The following is a 24,191-nucleotide window of genomic DNA, read 5'->3' on the forward strand; positions in this document are numbered from 1 at the left end:
AAATTAACATTCAGTCATAATTTACTCACCCTCAATTTCTTCCAAACCTGTGTGAATTTCTGTCTTCTGCTGAACACAAAAGAAGATATTTTGAAGAAAGCTGATAACCGGACATGAACTGGTTATAGGAAATAAAAATACTATGGAAGTAAATGGGGTCCATCAACTGTTTGATCTACCCTTTAAGTAGATTTTTTTATAATTAATAAACAAATTTATAATTGTTTAACGGTCTAATATTTAGAGATTAATTTAATATTTAATTTTTTTTAGTTAAATTAACTTTTAAAATCTTTTTTAAATAAATAATAAGCCTATATTAATATATCTTTTTTTTAAACTTTCAGCTAGTTTCAGCTTTTTAATCGAGGCTAATATGAAGTCGAAATATTTAAAATCTTTAATATATTTGCATATGCATATATTTAATTATTAATTTAAATATTTATATGAAACATGCATTATACAGCAATACTAATAATTATTATTAAGTATGAAATAACTCATTACTTTTTTGTATTGCAGGTGCTATTTCATTAAAAACAATCAAGATGTCTAAAGGTTTGTCCATCGGCATTGATCTGGGAACCACATACTCCTGTGTGGGAGTGTTCCAGCACGGCAAGGTGGAAATCATTGCTAATGATCAAGGAAACAGAACCACTCCAAGCTATGTTGCCTTCACAGACACAGAAAGACTCATTGGAGATGCTGCCAAAAACCAGGTCGCCATGAACCCCAGCAACACAATATTTGATGCCAAACGGCTGATTGGTAGAAAGTTTAATGATCCAGTGGTCCAGTCTGACATGAAGCTTTGGCCCTTCAAGGTCATCAGCGAAGACAGCAAACCAAAAGTTCAAGTTGAGTACAAAGGAGAGACCAAGACATTCTACCCTGAGGAGATCTCATCCATGGTCCTAGTCAAAATGAGAGAGATCGCCGAGGCCTTCCTGGGTCAGAGAGTCAATAACGCCGTCATCACGGTCCCAGCGTACTTTAATGATTCGCAGAGGCAAGCAACCAAAGATGCGGGGGTGATCGCCGGTTTGAACGTGCTGCGAATTATCAATGAGCCCACAGCGGCTGCCATTGCCTACGGGCTGGACAAGGGCAGGAGAGGAGAGAGGAGCGTCCTGATCTTCGACCTGGGTGGAGGCACCTTTGATGTCTCAATCCTCACGATTGAGGATGGGATCTTCGAAGTGAAAGCCACAGCAGGGGACACTCACCTGGGAGGGGAGGACTTTGACAACCGGATGGTGAAGCACTTTGTTGAAGAGTTTAAGAGAAAGCACAAGAAGGACATCAGTCAGAATAAGAGAGCAGTGAGAAGGCTTCGCACAGCCTGCGAAAGAGCTAAAAGGACCCTCTCAACTAGCACTCAGGCTAGCATTGAGATTGATTCCCTGTTTGAAGGCATCGATTTCTATACTTCCATCACAAGGGCTCGTTTTGAAGAACTTAACTCTGAGCTCTTCAGAGGCACGCTGGATCCAGTCGAGAAGGCTTTGAGAGATGCCAAAATGGACAAGTCTCAGATTCACGATATTGTTCTGGTCGGCGGCTCCACGAGGATCCCCAAGATCCAGAAGCTTTTGCAGGACTTCTTCAACGGCAGGGATCTCAACAAGAGCATCAACCCAGACGAGGCGGTGGCATATGGAGCAGCGGTGCAGGCCGCCATCCTAATGGGTGACACCTCGGAAAACGTCCAGGACTTGTTGCTTCTGGATGTGGCTCCTTTGTCCCTGGGTATTGAGACCGCAGGCGGAGTCATGACTGCTCTCATCAAACGCAACACCACCATCCCCACCAAGCAGACGCAGATCTTCTCCACATATTCTGATAACCAGCCAGGCGTCCTCATCCAGGTGTTTGAAGGCGAGAGGGCCATGACCAAAGATAACAATTTGCTCGGCAAATTCGAGCTCACGGGAATCCCCCCGGCACCGCGAGGCGTACCCCAAATCGAGGTGACCTTTGACATCGATGCCAATGGCATCCTGAACGTATCTGCTGTCGACAAGAGCACAGGAAAAGAGAACAAAATCACCATTACCAATGACAAAGGTAGACTGAGCAAAGAGGAGATTGAGCGAATGGTGCAGGATGCGGAAAAGTACAAAGCAGAGGATGAGGTGCAGAGAGAGAAGGTTGTAGCGAAGAACGCCCTGGAGTCTTACGCCTTCAATATGAAGAACAGTGTGGAGGATGAAAACCTGAAAGGAAAGATTAGCGAAGAAGAGAAGAAGAAGGTCGTTGATAAGTGTAAGGAGATTATCGCTTGGTTGGAGAACAATCAGTTGGCTGAAAAGGAAGAGTATGAGCACCATCAGAAGGAACTGGAAAGTGTGTGTAATCCAATCATCAATCGGCTGTACCAAGGAGGAGTTCCTCCCGCTGGGAGCTGTAGATTCCAAGGCCAGCCTGAAGCACAGGGCCCTACCATTGAAGAGGTGGATTAATGTGCCTTATTATATTTTGTGCAATATTACTTTCAGTGTTTAAAAAAGGTGGTGGCCTTACTTATGATACTTCCAGATTTATATGAGCTAAATTATTTTTCTATCTTGTTTATCAAAATGTGCTTGAATTTTAATGTTGTAAGACTAATTGTCCTCCAGCTGCGTCGGCTGATAAGACAATAAATTAATATGGAATGTTTTATGATGTAATGTATTTATTATTTACAGGAATAAAAAATAAATGCAAGGTAGAAAATGCATGATGTTGAACCTGCTCTACTTTAATTTGTACACTAGATGACGTTGTAGGACAGACTCCGTCTCATCCACTACAGTATAGTCAACAGGTTTAGAAGACCTGGAACCAGCCTACTATGGCAAATTATAATAAATATATATGTAGACAATATTTTTGTCTTTCCCATTTGCGTCTTCAACGGCAGAAATACTTTCTAAAAGAGGACCAAAAATATAAAGAGACTGATACGGCAGTCAGATTATTGAAATGTCAAATTGACAGTCAAACGCCCAACATAATAAAACTCAAAATACAGTGTTATAAATGTAGCCTACATAAAATCAAATTAAAAATGTTAATTAACGCGGAAATGCGTCGTCATATTGCGTAAAAAAAGGGTAAGTTGAATCTTTCCTCTAAACAAAATGAGCTCACAATCACACGTAATGCAGCGCTGTAAGGGTTACTGAAACGCTGAAGCATCATCATCATCATCATCCTCCCATGGGCTGTGTCGTCTGACTGTCACAAAGATGCAACAGATCTTTCCCAGCAACTGATGATACCGTCTCAACCTTCGGCAACAGATGAGTTGGCCTCATACTGATGTGCAATCAAAGTTAACATCGCAGACGTTATTCGGCAAGGTTTTATTTTAAATTCATTGTTGTGATTAAGAATTAATGCGCGCGGTGGATGCAGGATTTACTAATTCAACGACAGGGTGACGAGAGTTTTGAAAGAGGTGAAATTGGGGGGAATTTTTAGAGTTGTCTGACTTTTATTTGAACTTGTTTTTTTGCAAATGTGATAAGAAATGCATAAGCGCGCGCGTTTAATTCGGTCGTGATACGCGGACGGTTTGCTCATGTTTTGGTGTTTACTATAGTGTCAAAGTGCCCATGGATGAGGATCAACGGAAGCATCCTCCCATAGACTGAGAGAGTTTCTCTGTTAACAGGTGGTTCTGCGCGTCTCTGCTGGTCATGTTGACGGCGGAAACTATCTACAGTTGTTCGACTTTTATAACTGACGACAGCTGCGCAGGTTTAGAAAGCCAAGAGAGTTTCTAGGTAAAAGCCCTTCCATCGAAATCTATGATCAGCTCGGTGTGTGTTTCGTCGTACCGCGGGCGCAAGTCAGGCAATAAACCTCCTTCCAAATCATGTCTGAAGGAAGAGATGGCCAGAGAAGACTCGGACAAAATCATTATCAACGTTGGTGGCACGCGCCACGAAACCTACAGGAGCACCCTTAAAACCATACCGGACACGAGACTCGCCTGGCTCGCCGACGCGGACAACCAGGTGAACCCGGACGCAGACACGGGGCAGACGCCCACCACCAGCGAATTATTTTTTGACCGACACCCGGGCATATTCGCCTATGTGCTGAACTACTACAGGACTGGCAAGCTCCACTGCCCGGCGGATGTGTGCGGCCCTCTGTTCGAGGAGGAGTTGGCATTTTGGGGCATCGATGAGACGGACGTGGAGCCCTGTTGCTGGATGACCTACCGCCAACACAGGGACGCCGAAGAGGCGCTTGACATATTCGAACCGCCAGATCCGGAGGATGCGGAGGACGACCAGGACTTGCCCAGACGCTTCGGCATTGAGGACAGCCCTGACCGCTCCAGGGGATGCTGTGAAGTTTGGCAACCAAAAATATGGGCGCTCTTTGAAGATCCCTATTCTTCGCGTGCAGCCCGGGTAAGAGATTAAATACACAATACACGAATAGGGGGGAAAAAACAAGGCCTTCCTGGGTCAAAAAATGTATTTTTTTCTCTCTCAACAAATGGGCAAGGAAGGCACCAAATTACTGTATGTTATTTCTTGGGTGTCAGAATGTTATAGAATGTTACATTTTTGTTATAATGTGGGGGAACTCATAAAATGTGAGATACAGCTAAATATAACATATTTGATCATTAAAATGATTTCCTCAGTAGAACAGTTTTAAATGGCAATTCATATAATATCTACAGCCAACAGCATAAACTGTAAAGAAATATGACTTGAATCATTGTATGATTAATGTTTGGATACAATTGCAAAGTTCATTTTATTTTAGATAACAGTTCTATTTAACACACCCAACCTGTGTGATTATTGTCTCTATAATGCTTTAAAAAAGGTAGCGGGACACCAAAGTGTACAATTTTCATAGAATATGAGCGATAACCTACCTGATCATAATGCGCATACAAATTAGAAACCATTTTAATATGATTGACCGAAATAGACTTGCATCATGCAGTATTTAGTGTCAGTTATGCACTTCTAACAGGTGATGCATGCCAACAGGTGTTGCATTATGGCCATCGTAGTTTTCAGGCTTTGCTCTCAATCTGCAAGTTAGTTTTGAATAAATGTCATGATCATAGATCATCTTTACTCTGTGGTTACCAGTGGAAACACAATCAGCACCAACTGTCTATTGAACGGCACCTGTCTCACACTGTTGCAAACATGCACTTCCCCAGATGCCACCTGCTCTAGTGTTAATGTGTCACATGCTGATGTCAGACATGTGAGATCCTCTCTTGCTGTGATGGATGAATGTCATCTGGAGACGCTTCTATGATGCTACAGAGACAGAGTGATTTATGTTTAATTAAATCTAGCGGTGCCATAAGTCAAAAGTTGTGCAACATTCAGATTTGTCTATTTGTCTCCTTTATTGCTAGGTTGGTGATTTACTAGCAGATAAATGCTCCGGAATGGCCTTAAACCAGCTCTAGACAGAGGATGCGTATTGAGATGATGCATATCTTTAGAACGCGAGGCTTAATTTTAGTCAAGATTCAATCGGTGTGTAAAAGATAAACTACAAGAGGATGCATGGCTACAGTGCTTTTAAAATGTCTACAGTTTTAATTCCATAAAATGAGGATGGTATGATGAGAAAGATCGACTTTCAGGTGTTAACCATGATTAGAATAAAGCGTTGTATCACCACTCACAGTTCTTCAGCTGGTTGGTCTGATTTATTTGTGTTATTATGTGTTCTGCCCTTTCTCACATTAGGTAGTCATGAAAAGTGCTCACCTTTATTTGCTCAAAGCAGCTCTTTTCTATTTGTAATATATTTGTAATTTGTAAATGTAATTTATTTCTGTTATGGCAAAGCTGCACTTTCAGCATCATTACTCCAGTCTTCATAATAGAAATAATTCTAATATGCTGATTTGGTGCTTTTTTATGATCAATGTTGAAAATGGTTGATACCATAATAACCACGATACTATTTTTTCAGGATTCTTTGATGAATATTTGAAATATAAATCTTTTGTAACTATAAAACAAAAGTGATAAAATATAAGTATCAATTAATTTTCTGTTGCATAAAGGAACAAATATATGAAGGCAACAGACCCAAACTTGCCCTGAGGATTTTTTTTGCCCTATTTTATAGCTAATCATGTCTTTCATACCTGAGGGTTTTGAGGCACAATTCAATGTGTAATTACATCCCCCTTGAAAGAAAGAGCATCGTCTTTAAATCGGTAATGTAAAAGCTTTTTATTGTAGGACTAAAGAACCCTGGACCTTATGGCTCCTTTATTTTGACCGAGAAATCAATTTCTCCCCTTAGAGAAATGTAGAAGTAATTAATTGTTTTAATTACTTTAGTTGCACAGAGGTCACTTTAAAAAAACCAAAACAATGCTGTCATACAATGTGTCTCTCAAAACAGACATCAGATTTCATTGATATGCAGTGTGTTTGTCACAGCTGAGCTGCTTTGGTTGTTAACATCTACACAGCTGATCCATTGCCTTGAGGTCCATCACTTCATCAGTATTAATCTAGCTGTTTGTTTTTCCCTAATTAATTTAGATGATTTCCAGCATACAGACCTGACACACTAGATGGGGATCACGCCTCTCAGAAAACCGGTATTGAGGAAGAAAGAGGTGAAACAGAACAGATACACCTTTTAAAGAATAAACCTCTCAGAGCAAACAAGACGTCATTATATTCCAATCACCCAGAAATGACAAGGAGCAAATAGTTGGGTTTCTTGGACCCTGCTGCTCTTCGGCTCTCTCAATTATCTCTGCCTTGAGAGCATTATGGGCTGCAGGGCTCATGTTACCATACTGACGGCAACTCAGGCCAGCTAATACAGTTAGAAAAGAGGAAAATCCATCTATGAGAGCTTTCATTATTCACAGGATCCTAACGGCAGAGGAGAAATGGAAAGAGATAGAAACACTGCAAAAAATTGTTTTGCTTACAAGTACTTTAATAAAGTATCTTGTCTTCTAGTAAACATTTCAAAACGTTTAAGATAAATTGACTTTAGTTTATTTTCTTACCCTATTAAAATAATAATTTGACCCAAATGTAGTCTAATACGCGCATAAAGTTAATAATCCACCAAAAAAAAATCATTTATTTAACCTCATGTCGTTCCCAACTTGTATCTGTTTCTTGCATCTGCTGAACACAAAAGAAGATATTTTGATAGAATGTTGATAACCAAACAGTTTCAGTTCCCGTTGACTTCCATTTTACTGACCTATCCATCCAATGTGATTTCACCAAGTACCAGAGATGTATAAAGTAATAGAGACACATACTTGAGTAAAAGTACAAGTTCCTTATCAAAAAAGTGACTTGAGTAGAAGTTGAAGTGCTCTTTAAGCACCACACTTAAGTAGAAGTACTAAAGTATTCAACATTTTTTGTACTTAAGTATTGCAAGTAGTTTATTTTGAAATGTACTACTCAAGTACTGAAAGTAAAAGTACAAGTATTGTGTTATGTAGTTATTAAAGAAAGTTGTCAAAAGTTTGAACATCATATTGTTTTTATTATTTCAAATGATTAAGCTAAAGGACAATCACAATGTTGGTAATTTTTCTACATATTGTCATATAAATAACCTGAAAATACTGTAGTTCATTAAGATTAAATCTTACTATAACCACTCTTACTAAAAAAAAAATGGGGTAAGCATACTTATATTCTCATTTCAAGAGGTGTTCTGAGTAAATTATTTGTTTGTAACACTTTACAATATGGTCTGATTTGTTAACATTACATTAGTTAATGTATTAGACTTATAACTAACATGAACTACCGGTAACCATGATCAATACATTTGTTAGGCCTACTGTATTTATTAATCTTTGTTAATCTTATCTTAGTTAATAAAAATACAGCTGTTCATTTTTTGTATATTTTACATCACAGTGCACATTAACTATGTAAACAAATAGAGAGCAATTTGAGCGCAAGACGCTCGTGTTGTTTTAAAGACAGTGAATGCGCGCTCGCGGGGCTCTCTCTCTCGCGCGCTCTGTCTCTCTCGCACTCTCGCGCGCGCTCTCTCTCTCTCATGCGCGGTAATGTGGGTTTGGAATGGAATGATTCGTAACATTTTTATAATTGTAACGAGTAACGATGCTGCACATAAAAAAATATCGGAGTAAAAGTATTAAACTCATCGAAAATATGTACTGAAGTAAAAGTGGAAGTAGGAGAAAAAAATAATACTCTAGTAAAGTACAGATACTGCCTTTTAGTACTTAAGTACAGAAGTGAAGTAGTTCTACTTCGTTACTATACATCTCTGCCAAGTACAATATGTTATAATCATACATTCCAATCAACCAATCAGATTTGAGGACAAGTTAGGGTTAGGTGTTTCTACGGTAACACTTTACAATAAGGTTGTATTAGTTAACATTAGTTAATGCATTAGTTAACATGAACTAACCATGAACAACACCACTGTTCAGCATTAGTTAAGCTTTGTTGACGTTAGTTAATAAAAATCCAGCTGTTCATGGTTTGTTCATGTTAGTTCACAGTGCATTAACTAATGTTAACAAGATTTGAATAATGCATTAGTAAATGTTGAAATTAACATTAACAAAGATAAATAAATGCTTTATAAGTGCAGTTCATTATTAGTTCATGTTAACTAATGTAGTTAACTAACGAACCTTATTGTAAAGTGTTACCGTTTCTACAGTGTTATTCACCTATCATTTCCCTCTGATTTTAGGGAAAAGTTATGAGTAGGGTTAGGTTTAGGGGTAGGGATAGGGTTAGGACTACCGGTACATTTTCGGACAGGAATGATGTTCCAGGGTCAACAAAATATGTTGATCCAGGAACAGTGTTTCTTGGCAAAATCACGTTGACATTTACATTTATGCATTTAGCAGACGCTTTTATCCAAAGCGACTTACAACTTGGGAGTACAGGAAGCGATTGGTCATGAAGAGTCGAGTAAGTCGAGTGCCTGAAATACTGAGTCCGTGTACATTGCTCAGTGTAGCACAGGCTAGAGTAGGGAGCGAAAAAGGGAAGAAAGAGGAAAAGAAAGGTGTTTTTTTTTGTGACATTTGACGTTGACCCCAGGATGGAAGTCAAAGGGAACCAAAAATGTTTTGTTACCAACATTCTTCAAAATATATTATTTTGTGTCATAGAGGTTCGAAACGACATGATGGTGTGTAAATGATAACAGAATTTTCTCTTTTCGGCTGGACTGTCCCTTTAAGCTGTTCTATAACGGGAATTTTGTTGAATATGTGTTGATTGCTTTTGTTGATTTTAGTGTGTGTATGTGATGCGTAAGCTCTACCTCATAATTACAGCATTACATTCTCACCGTCATGGTAATTAATCAGTCACCGGGTAATTGACCGAGGACAGACACTGTCTGGATGTGTGCCGTGCTAGGCATTCTGCTAGCGTGATTTTGAATGGTTGTTTGCTATTAAAAAGCCCTTAGAATTGCTCTTGGGTTTTAAAGTGCTCTAGTGGACAAACTATGGATTAAACCGTCATGAGATATCAGAGATCCCTATTATGAACAATATAGCCTGATGTTTACTAATCACTAGGGCTGGACCAGAATATTTGAATATTCGTTCGATGGGTTGGTATTCGATTTTCAAACTTGGGATTCGAATATTCTTTTTTTTTCCTTTTTTTTTTTCACACACCTGGCATCCCCCTCGAACCGGTTCTCATTCGCACTTGCATATGTTTACACTATAAAATCTGGCGAAATACAATAAAAACATTTTTTTTTTTATATATATATTTTTTTACAGCCTAGCAGGATGGACAGTTGAATAGGAACCCAACCTCATTATTGTAACGTACTGCTCTGAGACACGAAGGTTGAAGATCCAAATGCAGCTTTATTAAAGGATAATCCAAAATCATAGTCAAAAACAGTCAAAAGGTCATACACAGGCAAGCAGTCCAAACAAGCAAACAAGACAAGAGAGACAGGCAAAAAAACCAAGAGACAAGAAACCAGGGAAAACGCTCAGAAATGTAGTGATACAACTAACAAGACTTCGCAATGAATGACTGAGATAACCAGGCTTATATAGGGTGAGGTGAACAGGGTAATGAGACACAGGTGGATGTAATCAATGAGTGCTGCTGAGTCCGGGCAAAGGATTATGGGAGATGTAGTCCTTGATGGAGTGACAGTCCGGGATGGAGTGCCCTCTGGTGGTAACCACGGGCACTCACACTGGTGAATTGTGACAGCTTCTCAGTGTTCCCTGCAACGGAGTATATTCTGCCTGCAGTCACAACTGCACAAGCTTATATGGAAGAAAATGCTTTTTGTATACGAGATGCGAGTTCAGCGCGGACGCACAAGGTTGTAAATGTGCAATTGTATAGGGCCCCATTTCTGTATTTTGCTTGGGGCCCCCAAATCACTAAATCCGTCCCTGGAAGAAGCGCATGCCTGAGCTTGCATTTTGGGTTATGCAACAACAAAACAGTACAATGACAAACTCCCTTAAATAGGCGCTTTTACATTTCGCTTTGAAACCAAATCTTCCGCGATCATCTTGTCTTTCAGCTCCTCACTATCGTGATGAATGAGATCTGACTCCTGCTGCAGTTTGTGCGGCGACTCTCGTTCGGCTCACGCTGCATGTTCAGTTTTTAATTGTAGTTAATCTGTTCTCTAACTGAACTAAATGATTTTTACTACTATAATATATCAAAACTGGAACAGACCTGTGTGTTTTGTATCACTAGGTCAGTGGCCGTTCTCGGAGCATATAAGCCCTGCTCGCGTGACGTGAGGCGCGCCACTTCTCCAGATTCCTGCCTTTATTAGAGAGAAGAATATGTTCAGCCCCTTCCCTCCGAAGCTTTGAATATTCGATGTTGATTACTACAGAAGCCATTTGGACCAGCCCTATTAATCACCCATAAAAATGGCTTTAAAACAATCTCTCTAGACTTAATCTAAGTCATGCACATATTTCCCGGTGGCATGTGTGGACAGCCTATCTGTACTTTTGAAAGCCCTATAGGGAATTCACTGTGAAAGATAATGGTCTCTCTACTCATTAACAAATATGTGTTTTGAAGATGAGCTAATGTAGTCCATTTCTTGTCATAAGCAACAGCATCAGAAATTAGATGAAATGTCAGTGTAATTGTTAAATGGAGGCATTTTGAACCTTCATTATTCTTAATTATTAGCTGGATACAGATAAGGGTTTTGCTTTTTAGGGACTGTTTCTGTACATTGCATCGTTGTGTCAGTAGGTGGCGATGAGTCTTTATGAGAGAGTCTTTAAACCACTTATTCAACCGATTCGTTTAAACACGCAAATTTATTCCGAAACAAAGCAAGTGACTGCCTTTATGAGCGAGACATTGAATCATTCACGCAATCGATTCATTCAAAACATTACTTCATTTTACTACAGAATGTAAGTTCCTCCATATTAACTTCTTGAGATGTATAGGGAGGGATAGACGTACAGTCTTTACAATATACGAACCGTATAAAGGTCCTAGATCACATTCTTTTCATAACTTACAACTTTAAATGTTTGATGGAGACTTTTTTAACTGTTTCAGAAAGACTTTTCATCTGCTGAACAACCAGATTGTTGTCAAACAATAGTACAATCAATTGAACACACTATTCTATCCCTCACAGTCTCATTTTAATTCCTGTCAAAAATGAAATATGCCGCTACCCTGACAAAGGTCCATATCAACCTTTCTTGCTTGCTTTGACTACTAACCTTGCCACTCTTACACCATACACGAGTCAAAGGAGCCGGAACAACTTTTCTCTATTTACGGATATGTCAAGACACGCATAGGCGAGTGAGTGACAAATGTGAAAACCATCCCATCAGGTCTAAAATATTATAAATAAACTAATTAATGATGTATTGACTCATTATTTAAATGTTGTTCATTTTGATCTAACAAAAAGCTAACAAAATTGTATTTTATATATATTGCTCAGCCCTAATGTATTTAAACATGGCTTTGCAAAAGTATTGAGACCCTAAAGCAGTTCTCTTATTTAATTGAATAGCAAATCCTGAAGTGTATTGTTTTTCTAAGCACATAAAACTTGAGGTTTAAATGGGGTTTTGTCTAAGTTTAAGAATAATCTAAAATATGCAACTGCATAAATATTCATGCCATGTGCTGTCGAAGATCTAAATTTACACAGGCGTAAACAATTGCCTCTAACAAAATGTGAATCATTCCAATAACCGTTTTATTTTTCTGAATAGCATAACACACAAGATATGACTGAATTGCTCTAGATTCTGAACACTTACACACATCACTGAATTTGAGAAATGACTAGGAGTAAAATGTGTGCAAATGAAGCTCTTGCTTCTCAAATTGACAGTTATTCTGTTGTGATTTGGTCGATTTTACATCTCTCTCTCTCTCTCTCTCTCTCACACACACACACACACACACACACACACACACACACACACACACACACACACACACACACACACACACACACACACACACACACACACACACACACACACACACACACACACACACACACACACACACACACACACACACACACACACACACACACACACACACACACACACACACACACACACACACACACACACACAGAGAAATGGTGTTGTTTCTTGACCGTTGATGATGTAGTGTGCTTTGTGTGTGCATGGGTGATATGGCATAACATTATTTATTATTTCAAATTGTATTGTTACAAGAAACAATACAAAGGAAATAATTTATAACCTGTTGATTTGTTTGTACTGGAATTAATATAGTAGTATCATTTCATCCTCAACTGTCCAGAAAACAAATAATTATTCAGCATTTTTTTTTGCATTCAGATCTATTTTCTTTAAAGTCCCTTAAAACTCAATCACCAAAATGACATATTTAAATGATTTTTTTCCTGTGAAAAAAATTTATTCATACCTTAAAATAGCTTGAATATAACTCTTCATCACCCTTGCTTCATTTAGTATTGGTGGATACATGAATATGCAAATTATCCCCATCTCCACTAACTCATACAAAACTAGACGTGATTGGTTACAAGGTAGTTTGTGACGCCAAAAAACACCAGAGATTTCAAACCGTGTTTTTGAGACTGTCTTTAGTTTCCTCCAGTTTTAAGGAGAAACTACTGGTTTATACACATGGTTTGTTTTAAAGCATATTAAATAGACATAAACAACATTAAAAACTTGATTTTCACCACAGGGGGTCTTTAATGCAGTAAAAGAATAAGATGCAATATCATATGTGAGGAATAAAACCCTCTATAAATTCTCTCGTTTATTGTTAGATTCTGACTGCCTGCCAGATTCACAAATAGTTTGTTATTGTCATGATCTAACACCTATTAAACGGAAATGGAAGCTTTTGACAGGCAGGATGAGATGAGTTTCTGGCAAGGGAATGGGTTTAAAGAACGCCCTGTTTATTATAACTATCTCAAAATCATGTAAACCGAGTGTTTGAAAAAATAAATCAAGTGATAAGAGAGGCTGTAAATATGAACAGATGCTATGAACATTTAACTAGAAGACTCCATTGCTGTATGTCTCTTTCTAATAAAATACATGCAGAATTTATACCTGGATAAGCTGGTCCAGGTATGCAGCGAGCAGTGGTCTCCGGTATGAGCCTTATATGAACACAATGACAACGTGTAAATAACAGACTTGTGTCTCTTGCAGTTTCATAGTTCTGTGCAACAGAGTATGAACAGGTTGGCTTTGTCTGTTTAGAAGTGTGGTAAACCATTTGGCATTTAGATAAACCAAAATGTAGATATCCTTCACAGGCTAGACTTGCTCACAGACCTATGCTCGCAGCTTGTTGCAATGGCACGGTCACTGCAGTGGCGTTTTGTAATGTCGAGGCTGATCGTTTTTGAGAAAATCACTTAAAAGAAGTCAACTTGACCCAAAAAATGTATATTTATTATTTATAACAATTGGGAATAAATCTATTTTATATTAGAAACTTCAACTTAAAACGTTGGGTTAAAGGGTTCACCCAAAAGTGAAAATGATCCCATTTACTTTATAACGTGTTAAATATGGATATTTTTCTTACAAAAACCCATCGATTAGCTTCAAAAGGCCTTTATTAACCCCCTGGTTCTGTATGGATAATTTTTATATGGATGCACTTTTTTGGGCTGAGAATTTTAGGCTGCCATTCACTGCCATTATAATGTTTGGAAGAGCCAGTACATTTTTTAATATAACTAAGAATGTCATATACGCCATCATTTCTGGGTGAACTATCCCTTTAAGGTTTTCAACTAATTTTATTTCCTTAATGCATTGTATTTCCACAGTGAAACAATAATGAGAAAAAAAACTATTATCGATCGGGATTGGTATTGATTAGATTGTGAAAAGCAGCTCTATTTGAGAAGTGTTTGGAGATAAAGAGGGCTTGGTGACATTAGTGGAAAAAGGAAAGTCATTGTATTAGCAGAGCAAGATTTTTGATGAAAGTTTACTAATGCAAACCGTATTTGTTCTTTGAAGCAGTGTGCAATCATGAATCATTCACAATAAAAGACCAGGAACATGCAGCACTACTGTTCAAAAGATTGGAGTCAGAAAGACTTTTTTAAAAGAAATAATCATTTTAAAATGATTACACATTAAAATTATAAATAGTGACAGTAAAATGACTTTTTCATTGAAAAATCTTCTTTTCTGAACCTTCTATTCATCAAAAAATCCTGAAAAAATGTATCACCGTTTCCCCAAAAATATTAAGCATAGGTGAGCTTTTGAACAGTTTATATTGTAATTTAATATGTAACATTAAAGGGCTAGTTCAACCAAAAATGAAAATTCTGTCATTACTCACCCTCATGTCGTTCCAAACCCTTCGTTCACCTTCGGAACACAAATGAAGATATTTTTGATGAAATCTGAGAGCTCTCTGACCTCTCCATAGACTGCTATTTAATTAACACGTTCAAGGCCCAGAAAGGTAGTAAAAACATTGTTAAAATAGTCCATGTGACTCCAGTGGTTTAACCTTAATTTTATGAAGCGACGAGAATACTTTTTGTACACAAAAACGAACAAAAATAACGAATTTATTCAACAATTTTGTTCTATCTTGTGTCAGTCTCCTAAGCAGTTTACATGTAAACAGTGAATCGCTTTCAAGTTTTACAGCAGCCTATGCTGTTCACATGGGCACCACGACGAGCTGCACTGTTTTTACAATGTAAACTGCGTAGGAGAAATTGTTGAATAAAGTTGTTATTTTTGTTTGTTTCTGTGCACAAAAAGTATTCTCGTCGCTTCATAAAATTAAGGTTAAAGGGACATGGACTATTTTAACACTACCTTTCTGAGCCTTGAAAGTGTTCATGAAATAGCTGTCTATGGAGAGGTCAGAGAGCTCTTGGATTTCATCGATACAAGCACAAGGTCAAGGAGGCCAAGTGCAGAAAAACTTGATTCGCGATTTAAATTATTCACCACTTTTCATTCCTGGGTTTCCTGGGCGCTTTATCTGACCCTGACCCAAGTGCATTTTGCCCTGACGTGTTAGTGCAGTGACAGTGTGCAGTTCTTACTCTCAGAAATGAGCGTTCACACACAAAAGCCAAATGCAGAGAAATGTATCAAAATCACAAACACTGTTGTTCATGCAGGGAAAACACAGTCTCTCTGGAGAAATGCTTGGCACAACAGCTTATGGGCTTCTGGCACTCGACTGTTATATGACAGACAAAATAATAGTGACTTAATTCATCCCTGGTGTATGTAATTGCTTTAGTTCCCTACAGTCTGCAGCTTAGGAACAATATAAAGCATGGAGGGGAATACCTTTTTGGCAGTCAAATGGTTCACTTTTGTTCATATTTGGTTCATACTGAAGCTTTGCTTATTATTCTTAGTTTCACAGACAGGCCTTAGATTAAGACAGGATTATACCTTAGTTCAATTAGAACATTTAAGTAGATTTTTAAAATAGGCCTTAGAAAAAAAACATTACTGGTGTTCATCTTAAGACAAAACAATGGCACTGACATATTTTAAGATATGTCAGTACAAGTTGCTTTCAGTTAAAACAATGCATTTTAGTCTAAGACTAGACTTAAGCCTTGTCTGTGAAACCGGGGGATAGTGTTAGTCATTATTTATTGAAAAACATTTCTTGCACTCAACATCGGTTTGGAAATGTCAAACATGATTGTTCTCATGATTGTCATGTGACCTATCATGATATGGCGAGTTTGAATATTTGGAAGTATTAATGATATATGAGTCCTCCTATGGCAGAGGGGAAGAATATATTAAAAATGTTTTTCATTTAAAAAATACATTTTAATTTTGGTTGATTATTCCTTTAATAGTGTTGTTTTAGCCCTCACAAAACATTAATCCCTAGCAGATAATATAGTACATTTATGGCCTTGTTCACCTAACAACACAATTACATTTACAGTTTACTCCATTTGGCAGATACTTTTATCCAAAGAAACATACATTGCATTCAAGACATTGTATTCATTAATGTATTATTTGAGAATCAAACCCTTGACCTTGATGTTGCTAGCGCCATGCCCTACTGTTCGAGTTACAGGGTGCTATATTTTTGCAAGATGTTAATGAAGTGATGGATAGGTAACACATTTGTTTATCCAGCCCTAGATAAAGCTACAACTATTCTCTGTGTGGTTAAGGGACTATAGCAGACTCCCCTGGGGACTTGAATGCGTTTATATTTATTTTACTTGAGTTTATATTTATCCTTTATTCTATATTTTGAGTCTTCCTGCTTTATTCTGACGTTGTTTTTTCTTGTTTAACAGTTATGGTAGGCTTGAATTATTTTCCATGGAAACTTAATTGTGAAGCAATATGGTTTGCTCATACAGGTGGACTGGAATGTGACAGCTGCACTATGGGTAAATGTCTTTGTAAGGTGTGACTAAATGCAAAATGAGCTGGAGGCTGCTGTAGTGAACAGCTGGTACGGGAAACAACTCTCTCTCTCTCTCTCTCTCTCTCTCTCTCTCACACACACACTCACACATATAACGTTCAATAGTTTGGGGTCAGTAAGATTTTAAGCAAGGAGGCATTCAATCGATCAAATGACAATAAAGACATTTATATTGTTACAGTTTATTTGTACTTTTTTTATAAATCAAACAATCTCTAAAAAGGTATCACGGTTTCTACAAAAATATTAAGCAGAAATGTTTTCAACATTTATTATAATATGAAATGTTTCTTGAGCACCAAATCAGCATATTAGAATGTTTTCTGAAGGATCGTGTGACCCTGAAGACAGCTTTGCCATCACAGGAATTTCAAACATTTGAAAAAATATAAAAACATAAAATATTTATTCACAATATTACTTTTTTACTGTATTTTTATCAAATAATTTCAGCTTTTGTGAGCAAAAGAGCATACATTTAAAATAAAAGAACATTTAAAACCTCTTTCTGAACTCAAACGGTATATATTTTCTTGTCATAGATAAACTTGTGAAAGGGTGCATCATTACAAAGCAAGTACATTTGCAACTATCACATATTCAACATTTTTCGTCTTTTCCGTAGCAGTTATAGTAAAAAGATCAAGTGTTAATGCTGCCAGATTGATTTCAATGAATCACTAAAAATAGTGATTTCTACATCTAAATGAGCTGAGTAGATCTCACATAACAATTGTTTATTTTTATGATGAATAGTAAGCTAACAGCCATCTGGCCTTCATGTTAATACATTTTAGCAGAGTGTAGCAACCAATACAGAACCTGTCTGCACTTAATATTGTTACTGCTGAAAGATCTCAGCTCATATTATCATACTCTTATATTTTCATGTATTTATATACATTTTTCGTATCGGAAAAATGCTGTCAGCATACAAAACAGTAGCACTGGATACATGATATTAGCTTTAGTTTAATGAATTATTCTCAATGAACTGTTGCAATAGGATGACTTTATAATGTGTGTTCCGTCATATGATATAGTGCTGAATAAACGTGCATAATGACCCATCTGTCCAGCAATTTACAACTCCACTTAAACTGTTTGTATTCAGCACTCTGAAAGGTTTTGTTAATGTTGTAACAATAGCACTCTGTGGGGTGCGAGAGCAGCTCGACTCAATTATTTCCCCATTTCCTCATTAGAACACAAATATATTGAGTATAGTGAAAATATGGTGTCTACTTTTATGTGAAGCACAAAATGATGGGCATGAAGAGCTAGTACGAGTTAATGTGCTAGTTTAAGTGAAACTAGAAACGTGCTATCATTTTTACTTTACTGAAGTAAAGTATTTCCTAAAGAAGATGGAGAACATCTTTTCTCTATTACAATGTCTCTATTGAAATATTGTACAACTGTTGTTATTACTGATTGTATAATCAATTTAAGCTTCAATATTAACAGAATCCATTTTATGGTCAACATCAGTCAATCCTAAATGCTGATGTTAAAAGTTAAAAGGTTTTTGGTTTAGACTTGTTATTATTTCTAGAAAGATCGCAGAAGAAGGTGCCCTGACGCGCTCTGCCCACATATGTGTTCTCGTTTAATTACCACATTTGCATTTCAGCTGCTGAAAGAAAAAAAAAAAAAAAAAAGATTCATGTGGTCCTGAATAGGATTGAAATTGTTGCTGGTTTGAATCTGAGGGCCCTTCTCTTTTTGTGACTACTTTGCTATTGATTAAAGCTGATTAAAGTACTGAATAAAGCACTGTAATCAAGAGTGAAATGAAAGGGTGTTGGAACACTCCACAGTTCCCTTTGCTATGTTTTAAGGTCATACTTCATCTTTGGTTTCTCTATATATTTGCATTGTGTAAGCAGACTTACGTGTCTCTACTGTACCTACATTTTTGAAAAACATCAAAATCGTTCCTATAGGCCTTCATACAATTCACTGCAGATTTCTACATCTAAATGAACTGAGCTTTCACATAACAATTGTTTATTTTTATGATGAATAGTAAGCTAACAGCCATCTGGCCTTCATGTTAATACAATTTTAGCACAGTGCAGGGCTCCAGACTGCAACCTTTTTTCCTGCTGGTGCCACTGAATTTGGTTGGAGGTCGCACTGGTGCGACCACCGCGGTGCCCAACTGATAAGAGCTGCCATTTCTATTACATATGAGAAACATAGGACGACAAACGAAACGAAAGCGGAATGGAACCACGCTACTCTTTTGCTCGGAGCAATAATAGACCCTTTTCACATTTCCGGGTTTCTCAGAGCGGAAGTCGTCATAGTTGGGTTAAATATTATAGCTGTGAATGAGAGAATTCTAACATTTTGAAACATTCAGGGGTTTCAGTCCACAATTCATAAACATTCACCATGGATTTAATGTATTAACACCCCATGGTATAGTGGAAGAAATAGTTGCATTTTTTTTCGTTTCTTTTTTTTTTTTTTACATTATTCATCTCAGTACAACCTTTTGAGAGTGACTTTGCACATTCAAGCACTTTGTTTCACACTTTTTCCAGCACTTCAAAGCTCTAAATATTATCAAATTTTAATATTATTTTTAGTGTGATGATTTGTAAAACTAAAAGTTTTAAGGTGCTAGCTGGCCACTTTATGGGCAAAAAAAACAAAAAACATTCCCAACTATAACCAGTAGGTGGTGGCATAGGAGCACTTATTTGACTTATTAGACATTTCCACTCCTTAATATATGGAAAAAAGTAGGAAGTCACAAAGTCTCATGAAAAACTAAAACTTTTCTTCAAATTGTGACTGGATAAAACAGAAAACAAGTAAAGAGTGTTCCTTTTAGTTCAGTATTATACTATAGAAGAACAAAAGTACATTTAATAAGAGTGGAATGTTACAATTTTCCTTACGCACATTACTGTTGTTAATAAAAGTTCCCTTTTTCTGCATAACAATTTAAGCTCAGCGCTTCACTGTTAAATTTCCAATAAACAAACATGTACAATTATGAGTAACTGCACTTATTAACAAAACAATGCAAAACAATAGTAATTTTTTGATTAAATTAACCTTATGATACATTTTCCTCCTGTGCCACCAAATCAGGTGCTGGCGCCACCATCTGTAGAACTTAGTAGCGCTGGTGCCACTGCTCTCAGATGTTACGTCTGGAGCCCTGTATTATCAAAGTATTTATTAGTAATACAGTGGAAATTAGTAGATATGGTTAGCATGTTGATTTACGGTGTGCGCCCCTAAATTTTCTGGTTGTGCCCCTAAAAGTTTCAGTTGGGGGCCACTGTGCTCCTAGTGAAAAAAGTGAGTCTGGAGCCCTGCAGTGTAAAATCACGATATATATTGAATTATTGTTCGTTCTCTATATTTGCAGTGTGTAAGCAGACTTATTGGAAAAATGTGTCTCCACTGTACCTACATTTTTGAAAACATCAAAAACGTTCCTATACATACAATTCACTGCAGTTTCCAGCTAAAATGACCATTAGCGGCAGCAACACAGCAAATCCTTTTCACACAAATTATGATTACAGACGCAGATTATCGATTTATAAAGACTTATTTTCACACGGCTCCTTGCACACTATGTTATGACCTCAAAACACTTTCACCATAGTGCATGATTTATACATTTTGATGTTTGCATCACAGAACCAGCTGCACAAGGCTTTTATAACATAGTAAACTTGCTCGGTAGCTCACCTAGTACAGTGAAACAGTAATACTGAGCGTCCAGGTATGAGTCCTGTGAAAAAAGAGGAACAATGAAAGAGCTCAAAGATTTGTAGAAGCGAGCCAAAATAGAATTGTTGCTTCAGCCAATTGCGTTTCCTGTTGTTAACAATATTGGTTAGGTTTAGACCCTGTTTACACTAGTAAAACAGCGTTTTAAAATGAAAACGATCCTCGTTTATACTGCCGTTTCCACTGCGTTTCAGAAACGATCTCTGTCCACATTACATGACCGAAAAACGCATGTCACATGACCATTCATGCACACTGGGCATGCGCATGCAAGTGTAAACAGTTGCCTCTTGCGCATGTAGACAGCTGCATTTTTATAAAATACAGCGTTTAACTGCACAACGACTGCTAAAAAAGGACCACAAAGTCAGCAAACCATGCAGTTCCATCTCCATGTTATTGTTTACTTGGTCGTCGAGGCTGGTATGTTACAGGGCACGGCTCTGGGCTGCGTTTCCCAAAAGCATTGTAACAATAGCCACCAATGGTTTCTACGATCAACTTGGGCGTACAATGCTTTTGGGAAGATTAAGTTAAGAAACTAAAGATCAGCCAAATGTTTCATTGAAATAAATATAAATATATGTTAAAAAAATGGATATGGTGTTAAAGCAGGGGTGTCCAATCCTGATCCTGGAGGGCCACTGTCCTGCAAAGTTTAGCTCCAACCCCAATTAAACACACCTGAACCAGCTAATCAAGGTCTTACAAGGCATACTAGAAACTTCCAGGCAGGTGTGGCAAATTGGAGCTAAACTCTGCAGGACAGTGGCTCTCCAGGACCGAGTTTGGACACCCCTGTGTTAAAGTCACGATAAAATGAAAGTAGCAATAGATATTTTCCACCATATAGTGATGTATATCTGAAAGAGAAATTATATATGTGAAGAAAGGATGGAACAGCACTAATAACACTAATGTAGAAACACCTAACCCTTGGTTGTAAGCTTAAACTTGACATAAACTGTAAACTTGTCCCTCAAATCTGATTGGTTGATTGGAATGTTGACCCAGGAACTTGTCACCAATGTTAGTATAGGCTAGACTTAAAATGCATATAACTAACAATATGCATTCTTATTTGACTTGAAAAAGACTGAAGACTCTTAAAGCTCTGTCATGGTTTATTAAGCCCACCAAATATTGAACTGGCAAGCCTGTTGTAATAGATCAATGAATTGTTCAAATGGTTAAAAGTGTCTTCATTTGTTTATTGCTCCTGTGAGGATATGTAAACATAAATAAAATTGATTACATTGCTCTTGTGTTGCCCATGGGCTTGTATCACCCTCAGCATGACAACAAGTCTCCAACTGTGCAGTGCTGGTGTGACGTGGTTGTCATGGTTACCCAACCCCAAACACGCCCCCCCCCCCCTGCTTTGCTGCTCCATCCTTTCTTCACATATATTATTTCTCTTTCAGTTTCTTCAAAAAAGGGCAGTTGCCACTCAGTCCACATAGAATCATCTTGCTGCTGTTGATTTCATATAATTTCATCTGATGAATTAATTGTCAGAGATAATTTTGAGCTTAATTTGGGCTAATTTAATTTTCTTGCTAATGAAGGAAAAAGAAATGGCCTCCATTGGTTGTACATTTTGAGATAATACTGTATGTTAATAAGGAAGCAGATTAATATGGCTCAACAAATAAGTATGGGTGGTGGCCTGGGGATGGTGTGAGAGAGTTTCGGGCAAGTGCAGCAAAAAGTGTTTGCAGTCCTTGTAATAGCATGAAGCTTTGCAATGTATTGAGCAACTCATTTAAATATGTGTTCTTTTCACTCAAATATGACTGAAAGTTCATTGCACACGTTATGTGAACTATTAAACAGTATAATCAGCTTGTTTTGACTGTGTAAGGAGAGAAAATGTTGAAATTAACTTTTTTAAATGATAAAATCACAAGGTTAATATAGGGGGAGATCTGTTAGTGTTTAATGTTCTGTTATGTTGGGATTTAAAAGTGTTTCTGTTATGTTTGAGTTTTGGGGATTACTATTATGCTGAAGAGAGCCTATGATTAGGTCGGGGATGGGCCAATAAAAGCTAAGACTATATGCTGCATGTTGCTATATTTGAAAAGCCATAACTGCAAATGCCAGAGCCGTGATAGTATTTTATAGCCTAGCACATGCATGTTTGCTAATGCTAGCTATTCCTTAAAAAAAGTTCAAAGGTCCAATCAAAGGTATTTCAAAACTTGTTTATTGTGTTGTGTTTTATTTCTAGTCTAGTCTGCTTACGTCTACATTTGTCTGTTTCAGATAATTGCCTTTGTCTCCCTCTTTTTCATCCTGGTGTCCATCACTAACTTCTGCCTGGAGACCCATGAGGCCTTTAATGAGCTTTTTAATCGCACTGAATTAGATCCAGTTGGAAACACCACCACTTTCATACTGAAGATGGAGACCAAACCAGTGCTCATGCTGGTGGAGGGAATCTGCGTGGTTTGGTTTACCTTTGAGTTCCTGGTCCGCATCATGTGTTGCCCGAACAAGCTTCTCTTCATCAAGAACATGCTAAACATCATTGACTTTATAGCCATCCTGCCCTTCTATCTGGAGATGAGTTTGAGTGGTCTCACATCTAAAGCTGCCAAGGATGTCCTGGGCTTTCTGCGCGTGGTCCGTTTCGTGCGCATCCTACGGATCTTTAAGCTCACGCGGCACTTTGTGGGTCTCAGGGTTCTCGGCCACACCTTGCGGGCGAGTGTCAATGAGTTTTGCCTGCTCATCATCTTTCTTGCGCTCGGGGTGCTCATCTTCGCCACCATGATCTACTACGCCGAACGTATCGGCGCAGATCCCCAAGACCCTAGTGGCAGCAAACACACTCATTTCAAGAACATTCCCATTAGCTTCTGGTGGGCGGTGGTCACCATGACGACACTAGGATATGGGGACATGTACCCTAAGACGTGGTTGGGCATGATGGTCGGTGCGTTATGCGCATTAGCGGGCGTGCTTACCATCGCCATGCCGGTGCCCGTTATCGTTAACAATTTTGGGATGTACTACTCGTTGGCTATGGCCAAGCAGAAGTTGCCCAAGAAGAAAAAAAAGCACAATCCAAACCCAGATATGGTAATGGACTCTGCCTCCTTTGGGAAGTCTGAAAGCAACTCGCCAAGGAACAGCACACAGAGCGACACATGCCCCCTTGCAGCTGAGGAGAACATCGGAAGAAACCGCTCAGGTAGAACATCAGGATTTTCATGACAATTGTGATGTCTGAGAGGATGAATGAAACTGTATGGTACAATGAGGCTAAAGACTCCTGGCATATAAAGCCCTTTTGATTTAGTTTTCTTTCAAAAATACTAAATAGTAACACAAAATCATCACAATAGACTCGATTTTCAGAACAGAGCATTATACACGAAATATTACAGTAATTACATGAAATATATTGCATGGATCATATTGAAATGATTAAATCATCCTTAAAAA

At 37.9% G+C, this 24,191-nt stretch overlaps 2 protein-coding genes across 2 annotated transcripts in view; both read left to right on the forward strand.

The window, feature by feature from the left end:
- Positions 1–551: 551 nt before the first annotated feature.
- Positions 552–2,468, forward strand: hspa1b (heat shock protein family A (Hsp70) member 1B; the record flags this gene model as incomplete). The annotated part of the gene is made up of 1 exon (XM_079826913.1): positions 552–2,468. One exon carries the CDS (start codon positions 552–554, stop codon positions 2,466–2,468), a length of 1,917 nt encoding a protein of 638 aa, XP_079683039.1.
- A 762-nt stretch (positions 2,469–3,230) lies between these two features.
- The window catches only part of kcnc4 (potassium voltage-gated channel, Shaw-related subfamily, member 4), a 33,919-nt gene continuing 12,958 nt past the window's right edge, over positions 3,231–24,191 (forward strand). Inside the window, exons 1-2 of the mRNA XM_079827371.1 lie at positions 3,231–4,418; positions 23,007–23,937. Coding sequence (XP_079683497.1) covers positions 3,804–4,418; positions 23,007–23,937 — 1,546 coding nt within the window. The 5' untranslated portion in view covers positions 3,231–3,803. The remainder of the gene's footprint in view (positions 4,419–23,006; positions 23,938–24,191) is intronic.

The sequence above is a fragment of the Gobio gobio genome, assembly GCF_949357685.1.
Source record: "Gobio gobio genome assembly, chromosome: 10".
In the NCBI taxonomy this organism is placed as follows: Eukaryota; Metazoa; Chordata; class Actinopteri; order Cypriniformes; family Gobionidae; genus Gobio; species Gobio gobio.